The sequence below is a fragment of the Limanda limanda genome, chromosome 11, assembly GCF_963576545.1.
Source record: "Limanda limanda chromosome 11, fLimLim1.1, whole genome shotgun sequence".
Taxonomy (NCBI): domain Eukaryota; kingdom Metazoa; phylum Chordata; class Actinopteri; order Pleuronectiformes; family Pleuronectidae; genus Limanda; species Limanda limanda.
Window position 1 is genome coordinate 20,048,686 of NC_083646.1, and position 15,011 is coordinate 20,063,696.

General features: G+C 44.8%; 1 protein-coding gene across 1 annotated transcript; it reads left to right on the top strand.

Annotated features, from left to right (window-relative positions):
- Window positions 1-814: 814 nt before the first annotated feature.
- Window positions 815-14,010, top strand: mtcl3a (MTCL family member 3a). Its single transcript, XM_061081844.1, has 8 exons — window positions 815-1,288; window positions 1,661-1,828; window positions 7,144-7,446; window positions 9,046-9,618; window positions 9,872-9,951; window positions 10,130-11,963; window positions 12,820-12,846; window positions 12,938-14,010. Exons 1-8 carry the CDS (start codon window positions 815-817, stop codon window positions 13,151-13,153), a joined length of 3,675 nt encoding a protein of 1,224 aa, XP_060937827.1. The 3' UTR covers window positions 13,154-14,010.
- The last annotated feature ends 1,001 nt before the right edge of the window (window positions 14,011-15,011 follow it).

Consider the following 15,011-nt stretch of genomic DNA (forward strand, 5'->3'; position numbering starts at 1 on the left):
TGATCATACCACGTGCTCTGAGCGAATTGTGTTGCTATGGTTACAGCTCAAAGTGATATTATAGCAGTGAGAGTTGAGTGGTGGGTGTTGTTGGTCTTCTGGTAACTGATAAGCTAAGTGTTTCTTGTATAAGGATAAGTGGTTTATTGCGCCTAAAATGCACATGGCGATGAGTGTTTTAATCACCCCCAGTGCTATTGGCCGATTAATTTGTTGCCATGGATACAAGAGCGAGATCCTCCCGTCGTAATGAGAGAACTCCCGTGTTGACAGGGCGTGTAAAAATACTCCGCTGCTCTGACTCCAGTGCGCTGCGTGATATTTTTGGGCGCTTGTCCCCTTCGTGTCCTCCAGCAGCTCGGGACTGTCTCCTGGCCGCAGGGGGGGGGGGGGGGGGGGGGAGCGGAGGCACAGCGCGTCCCGAGTCCTCTGAGGGAACATGTGAGAGGAAAAACAACAGCAGCAGAAGCCAGGAGGAGAAGGACACCGTCCCAGGAGTCACTTATTGGGCACTGGAAGGGACGGCTCGACCCAGTCTCCGTGAGGACATGGAGGGGACCGAAGCGACCGGACCCGCCGCCTGTGGGAGCCCTGCGGGGACTGGGCTCTGCGGGGCGGGGACAGGGGACACAGCCGGGACTGGAGAACGCGCGCTCGGACGATCCTGTGCCACCGGTCACCAACTTCCGATCAGTTTGACTTTCATATGAACCGATGCAGAAATGGATACCTGCAAAAATAGACTGCTCACCAGCTTGTGATTGTTTATGCGATTAAGTGTTTTTTGAATGATTTATTTTGATGCGCTCTGGAGATGTGGAGTGCGTTCATGAACGGCTCGGGGCTGCACGGCGGGGGCGGTGCTGGTGGAGCTGGGGGTGCCGGCGGCGGCGGGGGGGGATACGTCCCCTCTCAGGGATGGGAGTTTGTGCCGTGCACCAGGATGGATAGGGTCGACCGAGGCCGGAGCAAGGCCCGCACTTCGCTGAGGAGGGTCTCCTCTCCGCCCACCGTCTTCAGTCAGCTCTACGACTCCCAGTTCGGAGCTTCACCAGGAGGAGGAGGAGGTGGAGGAGGAGGAGAGGGCGAAGCGGGCAAACAGCTGGAGATCCTCAGGGGACAAATGTGGCCCGGTCCCGAACCAGCAGTCCCGCAGCAGCAGCCGCAGCCAGCTCAACACACGCGGCTGAAAAAGAAGTTGGACGATTTGAAGAAGAGACATGTGCAGGACAAGGAGGAGTGGATGCGTGAGAAGGAGTCATTGTTGAGAGAAGTGGCTGACATACAAGTAATTTGAACTATTCACTACCACGTGGAAAACGAGGTCTATATATACATTTGTGAGGGACTTTAAATGTCTTTGGTACTCAAAGCATGTACTCCCTTTTCCTGTTCTGCTCATGCTGGTATGTCAGAGGTTCAAGGGAGCCAATGGCTTGATATATTGTGCTTTGGGGTCATATCCATATCCAATATCACATCAATAATATACCTGCGATAATTTGATAAAACCGTGTAACAGTGTAAAGATGATTTTGAGTTGGTCGAGGGATTCCTTGTTCCTCAGCAACAGTTTTTATTCACATGGTTGGAAGTGTAACATTTGAACTTCTGGTGAAACCAGGTTGACAAGACCGCTGCCCACTGTGTTTCCATGCAGGGAGGGGAGAACAGGAGGATTCTGCTGGACCTGAAGACGGTTTTGGAGGAAGTGCAAACGGAGGTGAAGAGAGAGGAGGAGAAGAGGAGCGAGCTCCATCTGCAGTACACCAGGGACAGATGTGCCTGGGAGCTGGAGAAGGCTGAGCTCAAACGCAGGATTGTACAGGTAGGTGAGCGATGATGATGATGATGATGATGATGATGATGATGAAGGTGATGATGATGATGCGTGTGGTTGGGGATTTTGTGGTCTGGGGCTGCGAGGACCTTGCAACGAGAAAGTTGACATTTTCAGTTTTAGTGTGTGTCTGTGTGTGTGTGTGTATGAGAAAGAGAGAGAGAGAGACAGAGAGATAGAGAGAGAGACAGAGACTTTTGTCGACTTTTAAGTACATTTATTTAAATCATTTCATGAAATAAACGTAATAAATAACACTTCGATCGTATCATCTTTTACACAAGAAAACTACATGTCACACACCCACACAGAATTTAAAAATTAAGGATCAGAGAACCGTCCTTCTCTATTGAACATACATAGAGAGAGAGAGAGAGAGAGAGAGAGAGACAGAGAGAGAGAGAGAGAGAGAGAGAGAGAGAGAGAGAGAGAGAGAGAGAGGAAGAGAGTGAAAGAGAAAACAGGGTCAGTAGAGCAAATGTATTCTTTACTTTATATATAGCTCTATGTGTGTTTAGGACGGTTGCTTAGTATGAACTCAGTTATCCATAAACAAAGTAAGGGGGAAATCAAAGTCCTGTGCACTAAAATGGGTTTTTATCCTGAATCATTTCTCTATAGCTTCTTGTGTACCACCTTTGTTTATTGTCTCGTGTCTGTGCATGTCTCGGGCATCAACTGGCCTCGCCACGTTTGCCACCCACACGGCCGGGCGATAAGTCACCCTGGCATCCGTCCAGCTCAAGCCTCGGCTTAGACAAAAGATTTGCACTGGGGGAGACGATCCCGGTTATCCCCGCTCAGCCAGACACAGACACCCAGCTCTGCTTTTAACAGCTTTCTCCCGACAGATGAAATGTTAACCTATTGTTGTTGCCATGGACAGCTACTGATAAGTGGTTCTCGAAATAGGGGGGGGGGACAAGCACGGTAACGTTTGAATACCAGTGCCATTCTGTGCCAGGCGCTGAACACGTCACTTGAAAGACTATGCATAGTTGTTCTTCAAAGCAATGTGGCTTTTAGGGATTTAGCATATTTTTCTGGTTATATCAGACGATGGATTTATTTGCTCAGCCTAAGTCTAATCAGACGGGTTCCCTCTTGGATTAAAAAAGAGAAAATGTTTGATTCCTTTTTTTTTCTGATTGGATATGTCTGTGTGCTGAGTTTTTTGGTGATGTTGTGATGACTGAAAAAGTTGAAGGCCATATAATTCCTGTCATAGACGTAAAACTGATTGGTCATGTTCTCACCCATCTCTCCATTTGTTCTTCCTTTAAAGCTGCTTGGAAAATGTTATTTTTTCTCTGAATCAAGTGATTAAGTTTGGAAATTCTCTAATGTGGTGCTGGAAATGAACAGTGCATTTATGCTGAAGAGCAGGTGGACCTGACCACTGACGACATAGGATACAACACAGTAACATGGATTTCCCATATAGCTTGTCACACACACACACACACACACACACACACACACACACACACATATACTATACTTTAGATGTAGTTAAGTCATATAATGCCTTTCCCTCTTTGTGAGACACTGGTGTTCAGCTCCTCTTTGTCTCACTGGCTCTTTGCCTCCTGGATAACATAGAGCCTCACAACAACATGGACATTTTTACTGTTCTGATTTGTGTTTGAAAAGCCTATAGTGAGGTAGTAAAGGAGAAGGTGCTTAAACTACTGCAGGAGGGTATGCAATGATGCCAGTATGCAGCATTCACACACACACGCACACACACACAGGCACACACACACACGCACTGATGTATAGACCAAGACACTGATGCACATGTGAGGCATCTGTGCTAGAGGCAGATGTTATACATCCCTTCTGACAAGTGTTCCACTCTGAAGTATCAATGAGATCTGGGTGATTTGTTTGAGATGTCTCGATGCCTCTCATTTTATATGAATTTGTTCTCATGGTTGTTGATGTGTCTTTACATGAGTGAATATTTAAAGTAAACATTGAATGCTAATTGAACCTGCACACACACACACACACGCGGTCACAGTTTTCTATTGATTGTACAAACAGACCAAAGGAAATGACTTGGAGTGAAGCCACACTGGGCGGGGTTAGCTCCATTGTAAAAGTTGTTTTGTCCCGATGCCACATCCTGCTGAAGTTTATACCCCTGGGTGCATGTCTCCAAAATACTAATCCAAGGCTACTCATAAGATTCCAAATACATGAAATCAAAGTTTATGAAATAACTTCCTGCTCTGTAATCAAACATCTAATTTAAACACTTCAGACTTGGAACTTCCCACATCCCTCGTGGGGAAGCTTCAAGTCAGTTTGTCCCTTTGTTCCAGAAAGTGGCCTTTGGCTGTCGTTCTTAGACTATAATCCTACAGTCATACATTTTAGCATCCATGTAGTTCCCATTTTAATGCTAGACTCTGAAGAAGGCAGAAATAGTAGCCTGATAAGTAGACATTTGTTTCTTTACATATATATATTAATGTGTGCGCCGGCAATTGAGAGGTCTGAAACCAGGGTAATAAACAGACAAGAATGCATGTAAATCAATGCAGACTGGGTGTAACCCCATGTGTCACTTTGATGTGTAATGTGTGAATACTTTCAACATGGGTGAGAAACTCCTCTGTCATTTTCCACATGTTGGTTTCACCGTAGTGAAGAGGAGCATCCAGTTTTAGCTCAGGCGGAGTGAAAACAGCGGTGAGGGTGTTGAAGAGGTAGAAGATAATGCTAAGTGCAGTTTGAACCCTGACCTCACAGATCACAGTCCAGAGAAGCAGCGAGTTGATAACTAACTGCAGAAGTGGCACATGTGTGAGAAGAGCCTTTTGATGTAATCGACAGAATGCGTCACACTGTCAGAGGGCTACTCTCACGTCAATCAGTTTTCTATAATAAACATGTTAGTACTATTCGGCTGCTGCTCTGTTTGTTCATTATTGCACTTTGAAGAGAGACTTTGAACAAGGGATTGAAAACTGAAGAGGATTAACCAAGCTGCCGAGCATATACAGTATAAACCTGAAGTGAGTGAACTGGTGGAGAGGGTTTAAAAGAAGTGGTGGATATTTAAGGACTAAATTCGAATTATGGGTTAATTTTAAGTGAAAATTTCTTCCTGAGGATCATCAGAGTGTCTGCTTATAACACTAATCTGCTGCATAGGAATAAAGCGTAATCCACAACATGTCCATGCCTTACATAGTTTACATTCTTGTTTTTGTAAACAAATTATAATTCTATATATTTAATTATGGTTAGCAGTTGACGTCCCTTAGCAGGAAACTGTATATCAAAAAAGTATAAATCATTTAATCATTTTGATTTTGCCATAGTTATTATGTCATAAATTGTGTACCAGAGATTATAGTTTATATTCCCATTCAAGCACTTGTTGACAACTGCATGCTTCTTTTTTCATCTAGAGAGTTTAATTACACACCTTTCTCCACAGTAAGCTGTTACTGTGGAGGTAGCTACTGTAAGTTGTTTCCACATTCCTTTTGTTTTTGGGAACATCTCCCCCCCAAATACCAAGCAAGCATCCAAGGTCCCAAGCAGAAGTCTTAGTCTGGATATTTCCAGGCATATTTCTCAACATGCCACTGATTTATGAAAGCTGCTGGCAGCTAGGAGATATCTCACTCTGCCTTAGCAGCCAACTCCCCCCCCTTCTCTCTTTACCTCCTCTCTCCACCTCCCCCAGGAATGTGACATTGTACAAGGCTGTGTGTCCACTATTTATAGTGGGTCACCGTGGTGACACAGTTACCTTTATGTACCCTGTGGCAAACGATGACAGACTGGGTGGTCAGGAGCAGCTGGATATGACTCGAGAGAGACTTGAATTGAAGTTGTGTCTGTGTGCTTGAGTTTGTATTTCCTACTGGATGTGAAGCTGTTAACTTGTTTCCCTGTTTGCACTTCCACTTCCTCCAGAACTTCCTGTAGGAAGACGTTTTGCTTCCTCAATCACTGACAATCTGTCTTCAGTTCTTTTATTTTGACTCCCACTGTCTTGTTTTTGCACTTTCAGTATATTAGTTTACATTTGGGCGTTTAAATAGCCTGTGGACAGCAACCTTCATCGCCCATCTGTAATTGTGGAGAACTTTGAGAAGAGCCACAGGCGGACAGAGAGGGTTGACTTGTTTTTCTATACACCATAATTTCTTGACCCAGGCCACAGGCAGAAATAGCACCATGACCGAGACTTGTAAGACGGCTCTGGTCGATGTCTGTGACTTAAAACTGAAATAACAAACCCTGGCATGCGTGTATGCATTCTCTCCAACTTTCTCACACACACACACATACAAACTCACTAAGGCACAAGCAGATATATGCACATGCACAGGCGTTGTCTTGGGCTCTTTCCATTTTCAAAGCCAGAAATGTTCCCCTGTTTTTACGAGCAACAGAAATGAACATATTCACCACACAGCGTACAGATCTATGTCCCTCAAATCAGGATAAAGTAGATTATCTACATCAAAGAATGTTCTTGCCAGAAGATATTTACTATTTATCCTTACTTTATGTTGAGTTTTAGCAAATTCAGTCACTTCTAACCTCTCTCTTGACAGTAAGCTTGGGAGTCAGACTTAGTTTTGCAACCTTAATGTGAGCACAGTTTTACAACAACAAAATTTCATTAAAGATTAAGTCATAACATGTTTTTGGCATCAACACAGTGACATTTTCAGGGGAAATGCCCAGGGAACTCAACTTGAAACGAGCATTGAATAGGGGCACTCAGTAATATTTCAGGAAATACAACTGACGTTTTTATAATACCACTGTTTAGAGGAGTGAGACGTTTGGGCATCTTTATTTGGAAAGAACCTCTTGACTTTGTTTCTCTCTGAACTAGTGCACCAGAGTATCGTTTGCCTGAGACCATATGCATCCTCTGCAGACATATTTTACTGTGCTTGAATCTGCCATATCCTGCACTGCATCCTGTTTCAGTGAGGTACCAGAGCAAAGAGACTCAACCTCTGAACCAATGAACTCTGCATGTGAGTTCCTACCAATTCAATCCTTCAGCCTCTTTGCTCCTCTCCCACTTACACTCGTCCCCACGGTGCATTATACTCCTACTTCCTCCACCTTCTCTTCCTGCCACTCCTTCATTCTCTTAATTCCACTTAGTCCATTCCACTGTGTCTCTCACTCCTGCCTTGCTTGTCTCGTCTTCTGGCTCTCATCTTCTTTTTCCCCCAACTACAATCTATCCTTTATCAACACTGACCGTCTCGCTCACTGTTTCCCTTTCCTCTGTGTTTCTTCTTTCTCTTCAGTTGGAAGCTAGAGAAGGTACCGGGTCGGTGAGGGGAGTGGTCCAGTCAGCAGCAGGTCCTGGACCTGCGGCCTCACGGACCAATCAAGGACAGCACGGAGAGACCCCATCTCTCCGCCAAGACAGGGAAGAGCAGCGGAGGCTCCTGGCAGACACACACTCGACGGCCATGGACCTACGCTGTCGTCTGGAGCACAATGAGAGGGACTGGTCGAGGGAGAAAAGCGAGCTGCTGGAGAGGTTCGACGTGGAGAGGAGGGAGTGGGACAGCCAGTTGAAAGATATGCAGAGGAAAATAGAAGAGGTAGGATGCTCCGACTGTGTGGTTGAATGACACTACAGTAGAATAATGTTTATGTTAAATGGCGTTCTATGCACTCTGCTGCCTAAAGTGTGTTACATTTCCCTCCTACACATCCTGTTCACCACCAACACTGTCGAAAACAATGTCCCTTTTCAGTGCAGCTGCAGAGGATGAGGAGAGGAAGGAGTGGAAGGAGGAGGGTGTGGGCTCTGCTCTATCTCTGACCTCTGCGTGCAGATGCAGTATGATTAAGACAGTCTGGGACCTGCAGTGGTGCAGAAAGTGAAGCTGGCATGCAACAGCATCAGAGTTAAAATACCCAAATAAAAGATTGTATTCACTGACAGTGTATTACAACACATTTTTTCACTAGTTAGATCTATTCTACTTTTTAGACTTTCACTTTTGCAAAGGTAGAATCATAGTATCATATTAATATGAAGAATACAAAACCACGTGGTAACTGCACAAATGCTGAAAATGTACTTTTAAGTTTCTAAAATAGGATAATTTGTTAGAACACAATAGTAAATCCACTTCTCTTATGTGAGTTGCAAAAAACGAGCAGAGTCGAACTTGTTGTGGGGATTTTACACTAATTATTGTCATTTTATAGACCAAACATTAAACTCATTTATCAACCAAGCTTTTAGCAGCTTTATATTTGAGACGAAAACAAATGTTAGTTTAGAGGAGGATAAACTATAACAGGATAACAAAGGACAGACAGGGAAAGTCATTCTGGGCAAATCAATGAGCCTGAGAGAGGGTGACAAAGGAAAAGAAAGAGACACTTCAGTATGAGTTGTGGCAAAGCCCAAGACCAGAGGATTAAAACTGGACACACTCAGAACAGCAGATTAGTGTTTTTAATGAAGCCAGCCATACATAAGGAGTTGGACAGAGTATGAAGGCACTGAAACAACTGGCTATGAAAAGAACATGTGGCTCTCATTTGCCCCTTAGAGACCAGAACATGAGAGAGGAAAACAGCAGAGGAATAAAAGCAGACTGAAAGAAATCCCATCTAGACATTGCTTGATGGGAAGAGAGCCCAGTCCACATGAAATAGTTACTATTTTGAGATTTCATGGTAGGAGGCAGAGGTTATCCGATTTTATGTGAAAAGAATTCTTTGAATGTTTTAAAAAAAATCATCTGTGTCCTCACCGTGTTGTTGCTACGTTCTTTCCCCTTACATCTCATCATCCTATATTAGCTTGAGACTATGCAGGAGTAGTAGAGGCAGTATAGTATCATTAGTATAATCATGTCCTGTCATACACGGTCTTTAAACTGTCTGACCTTTTCATACATGGCTCATATATCCTCTCATTCTAAGCATTGACTGGAAGTAATCACTGAATAAGTAGAGTCATAATGTAGACCCTCATAAGTAATGCATCTTTTTTATACTGTTGGATAAATGTGTATCTGAGGGAAGTCTTGTACACATTGGTGTATCTGACTGATGAAATCAGTTCAAATTGAATCTTATTCACCTTTAAAGGACACACTTAAACAACAAAGTGCAGTGTTTGCTTTATTTATCAAAAGACTGCTGCAGTGATGACCTCTATCTCCTCTTCCTCTCTCCAGCTGTACTGTGAAGTGAGAACCAAGCGAGAGGGCACCAGGCTGGACGGCGGGAGGCAGGACGAGGATGATGTCATGCATGGGCTCAGCCTGCGTTCCACCAGCACAGGTTCCAGTCTGCTCAGTGATAACTCCCACTCAGAGCCACTCAGCAGTAGCAGTCAATCAGAGTCTCACAGACAGGCATCATTACCCGGCTTTGGTCACAACAGGAACACCGGAGTTGGCGGTTCTGGAGGCAGAGAGAGTCACCAACCCACCTGCTTCCAGGCAGACGGCCTCTGTCAGTTTAATGTTGGTCGCTTGACTCAGAACGAACCTTCACAACCAGAGCTGGTGGATGAGTTTAGAACAAGAAGCACTAGGCAGCAAGACTCAGTTGATGACAGCACGGAAGATGCCCTTACAATGGAGCTGGCTGCTATATTCCGTGGAACTCCTGGGTGTGGAACGCCTCAGAGAAATCCTACTAATGGGAATGAAGACGATCTCCGTGTTGCTTCTCAAGAAAGTTTGCTCTGGGCGGAGCTGAGTAATGGCAGTGAAAAGAAGAGGAACACAACTGCTCTCAATGCTGTAAGTTATTTTGAACAGTTTTTCCTTTTGGTAAAAGCGATATATTTATATACATCAGATTCACGTGAATGTGGTCCTCTGGCTTTGTTCGGCTGTCAGATGCTTTGTTTGATCATCAGCATTCTTGTATTTCCTCCAGTGCACCTGCCTGTGTTTCTTTGAATAGACAATACTCTTGATGTATTTTATTTCTGCGTTACACAGCCTCCATTATGTCTCCTTGAATCTCTGCCTCTCCTCCTGTGTGTCTCAGGCTCTGAAGGAGATCGCCCGTGTGAGTGAGGAGCTTTGTAGCTACCAGGACGAGATCAGAAAGAAGAGCGGAGATAAGAGGTGAATAAATCCCCAGCGCTATGTTAACTCCCCAGAACTATGATACTACATGTTGAGTCTTGATGTGGACACAGGGATTCATATCTGTTTTTAATTGAATAATAAATCATATTTTATTAAGATGGAATTTATTTTGGAAATGATGTGGACTAAATGTATGTTACTGTTTAATACTCAGGAATCGATCTGAATCCCTGTTTGTAACTGAGGAGAGTGACATGCTGTTTGGTCACGATAAGAACCGGCTGGAGGTGGATGAACCTCTCTGCGACCTCAGCCAGATTTACGATGACTTCCGGGCCTTGGAAAGAGAAAAGTGGATCACCTTCTCGCCAGAGAACACCTGGCGGGCCGACAGTGCTCTGAGTGACCGCTGGAGAACAAACTCTGCTGATCAAGACAGCTACAGAGACACGCGGACGAGCCCTGAAGCAACCTCTGAGATGGAGGCAGCAGCTCCACCCATCCCTCCTCGCTCCTCCTCCTGGAATCTGGGCAGCCCAGCCCATCCAGACACAGAACTCCACATCCCAGAATCCCCCTCCACCACAGTGAAGAAGTGCCACAGCCCCTGTGTTCTTGTGGACAAAAAGTGCAGCAGCCCGTCCATCGTCAGGAAGTTTGAGGCTATGCTCCAAGAAAATGAGGGGAAAGTATTGATAGATGGTGCGGTAACCTCGTGTGCTGCGCCTGAAAACCCTAGCTGTAATATGGGCTGCTGCCACAGCCGCTGGTCCTGCGATGCAAGCAAGTTCAGTAACAGCAAGTTGTCTGCATATGGGACAGTGCAGAACAGCTTCTCTGAGGTGAACATACTGAGTGCTGCGAAACACTCAGATTACACCCCTGCTGTTGGTTACTTGACAAACCCCGATGTGCAAATGCCTCCGCTCGTCAAAGAATTACCTGTGGACTTGTTGATGTATTCCCTGGAAACAACACCTGCCAGCAGCAACCTCCAGGGCTCCAGAAGAAACATCATGCTCGAACAAAAAACTGCTGAGTTCAACAGAACTTTGTTTCAAGCTGAGATGGGCCGTGGTGTAAAGGAACAAGACGGTTTTATTACAGCAGATGCCTCCTCCCGGGGTTGCCAAGCAGCATCGACACCATCAGATGAGGTTTTACCTTCCGTGCAGACTGGATTTCAGCCACATTACACGGATTTCACACCTGGCATTACAGCTGCCCATCCTGAAGTCACATTATCTGTGTCCTCCACAAGTTCCTCAATTCAGAACCTTGACTTCCAGTCATGGCAGATGATATATGGTCTAGAAGGTCAAGAGGTCAGAATGAAACAAGAAACACCCTCTGATCTTTCACATGATCAGCCTCAGGTTGGACTCAGACATGCCACCACAATAACCTCTCACAGTCCTGTACACCATCCTGAGGTCAAGCACAAAGTCCAAAAGGCAAGCAGTCCTTCCAGAAAAACACAACAAAGAGCAGCCACAGAGGCTCCCTTCCCTGAGACAGGCCAGAATCTGTCCAGCTCTAAGAATGGAGCAAAGCCTCAGCCAGCCAGGGTGGGCGTGTCCCTCCAGCAGACGCCTGTGGAGAACAAACAAAGACAGATGACACAGCCCGGGCAGCAGGAACAGCCAAGGCATGCGTCTGCACCTCCTTCCCAGTCCGACTCATCCAGACAAGGGCCTCGGATGATGAACGACCATCCCTGGAAGCCCCTCACTCTGGCAGCGTATCCACGGCCAGAGGGATCCAGGTCCAACTACGGGGCAGTGGAAAGGATTCTGAAGAATTACGAGAGTGCAGCTCGGGCTAAACAAAGCCAGAGCAAGCAGAACGAGACGACTTATTTTCCTAACCTCAGCGATGGGCAGGAGGAGAATGTCACTGAACTAGACATGCTGGACATGGACCCTCTGGCCTTCCCCCCTACTCTGAGACACACACTGACTTCACACAGCTCACAGACACACACTACACATTCTCAGCTCAGCTGCCACACTGCCATGGGTGTGAAAGAGATACAGCTTATAGTGCAGGTGGGTAGAGTCTGAGATGTACATCATCACATTTCACTTAGAGGTATCCACCTTCCTACAGAGAGGATGCTGAATGTCAAAACCTAGATACTTTCTCCTGAAATAAGATTACAGTTTACATTTTGTTTTGTCTTAAATATTATGAAGTCAAACTTCATATTTCCAACGCCATTTAGACCAGTGGACCTGGCTGAACTTGCACATTTCTCTCTGTTCCAGTCCTCTCTGAAAAATACCAAGCAATTGCTGTGAACAGAGGACAGCTCCACAGGGATTATTGTTTATTTCTGGTGTGTTCTGAGAGACAGAAGCAGGCCAAGACTCCATTATAATCTGGGCATCTGGGCCATGCCTTTTAGGCGTCTAACAAAAGGAACCGGCGATGTGGCATAGAAAGTTGAAACTTGGCAGGAGGTCTCCCACCCTCACCAACTTGTTTTTTATCTTGCAGTCTTTTGTAGTGGAAATGGTTTCTGGCTTATGTGTTGTAATTGCAGGAATATCTGAAAGAAGCCAGCTGACTAAATGCCCTCGGCGGAGAATGTCAATAAGAGAGCTGGAGTGATTAAACTGCTTTAAAGTCATGCAAATGTTAAAGAAATTGTGGGAGCAATTATCAGGCCAATTTTATTTGACCTCTTGGAAGGAATGTAATCCGAGTCACTTTGCTGCAGCCTCAATCGCTCTAAAAATAAGATTCTGCAGTGCTGATAAAGTGACAGCAGGAACGTAGAAAGAATTCCGGTGGAGATGCTTTCCTCTTGACGCGATGGGATCTACCTGTGTGACCTTTCACATGAGCGTGCTGGATTTATTAGAGTTCCTGTTTGAAATATGCCTGTTGTCTTCCCTGTAGGGTCAAGAAGACTACAGATGGAACACGTGACACAATGTAAAGTATCTGTATGTGTGAGTGTGCTTGTTGACAGGATGGTGTGATAATCCTAAATGTTAATTCATTTCTTTCTCCGCAGAAGGATGAAGGGTCGTCCGTGTCCTCTTCCTCCGTGCAGAAGAATTTCTCGCGGCCCGCCCGCCCTGCCAACCGACGCCTCCCCTCCCGATGGGCCAGCCGCTCCCCCACTCCTTCCTCCTCCACCTCTCCGTCGCCGCCGTCCTGGCCCCGTCAGAAACACACTTCCTCCTTCTCGTACTCACACGACTTTCACATAGAGACTGTCATCATATGATCTCCGCCTCACTGTGTGAACGCGCCAGACGCCTTCAGTGATAACCGCTGAGCTTCCTCTCTTCATCCTCACCGCTGTACATAGCAAACACAGACTGCTTCTCCGCGCCTCAAGACTCAGAAGTGCTTTAGTTTTGAGTTCACTCACCTTTAGAATGTATGTGGCATCCAGCGGACGCCATAGTAACAGACCAAGGACGCCAAGTCAAGGATCTGAAGCAGCTTGAGGTAATCAACAGTATTAACCTGCCAGACATTAAGCAAATCCTCAGAGGATGATCAAAACATCACTTACAAAAGGAACAGTCTCGTCCAATGCATCATTCAGTCACTCATGTTAACCATGTGAAAGGACGTCCTATGCTCAGGTCTGGATTATAGCCTCGATCAGTGTAGCCTAGCAACAGCCTTGCTTTACCAACAACAGACCCGTCATTACTCCTCCTGCTCTGTGTGTAGTATTTACGCCTTTAAAAGTGATGCTAGCTCACATTCAAATGATCTTTCAGCCAAATGAAATCCAGAATAAATATGGACTGTGTTTTGTATTTCGTGTCTAACATGTGTTGTGTGCTTTCTGCACAGCATATGTTACACACACAATATGCAGCGTCATATTGGATTCAGAGATGAAGACAGTGGAGAAGACGTCCCCTGGCTTCACTGAAGAAAGCTGTGTCGGTTTTCTGCCTTCTTGAATATTACCCACATGACCGGACTGTACCTTACCTGTGACTCAAACTTATTTTCTTTACGCTCATGACTCGCTTTACATTTTTCACGATTAGGCAAAACATTTACTTGATATCAACAGATAGATTCAAAGTTGAGTTCCTTTTTTATAACTTTGTACCAAAGGCTGGTTTCTTTATATATATACATTTTCCTGATTTGAAAATGTTAGTGCATTTTTATTTGTGATGGCATTATGATGGTTTTCAAGCCAATGCTGATGATTTCCAATCTAGATGTATGTTACACTCCATTCATGAGAGCCTGCTTTTGTGTATAAGTGATGATGCATATAAAAAAGTACTGAAGAGCCTTTTTTTCTACTTTTACTAATTCTGAATGGTCACATATCAGGACACTCGGCTGGGTAGTTTAGTTTTATGGGGTCAAAGTGGTGAATCATATCATGATGATGGTGATGCCTTTGCTGTTCTTTTTGTGTAATAAACATAAGAACGTAACCATTTCTCTTGTCTTTTTACACCACATACTAATCATCTACATTCGTATTTAACTCAGCGTACAGTATCGGAGGTTTGTGACTGCACCTTCTTCTTTGTCAAGTAATTATTCTTCTAAATTTTGTATAATCAAGCGACCCTTTAATGAAACATAGACTTAATTCTTCACTGCAGATAAACCAGGTAGGATGACCACAAAGTTTTGTAACGTCACTCAGCACCATAGACTTTTTATAAAAAAGCTAAAAAAAAATAAAAAGTGACAGTACTTTGTAGAACTGTTTGAGGAGGACTAACTCATGACAAAATAAGTAGCTCCAGAGCATTAACGAGTTATTAAAGCAAAGTAGTGTTTCACAAGTTATGTAGCCCTTTAATCTTATTTTTTAGTCTTCTATTTCCAATAGGCTCTAAAAATATATTTCACAAGCTACAAGCCTAAGCTGAAGTTGCTACTGTGCAGTATCCAGACCTCTTCAACAGTAATTTAATCTGATTTGAGCATCAATCAGACAGTGCACATAAATATTTCCGGTTGAAGAGGAGTCCTCGGCAAACGCTCAACTCTCAGAGATGAAGCACCAGAGACGAACGACTGTCTGGCTCCTTCAATCTCGCCGGCTGACACCTTGATCTCCTTCCTCTTGAGTGATGAGTGCAGAGCTA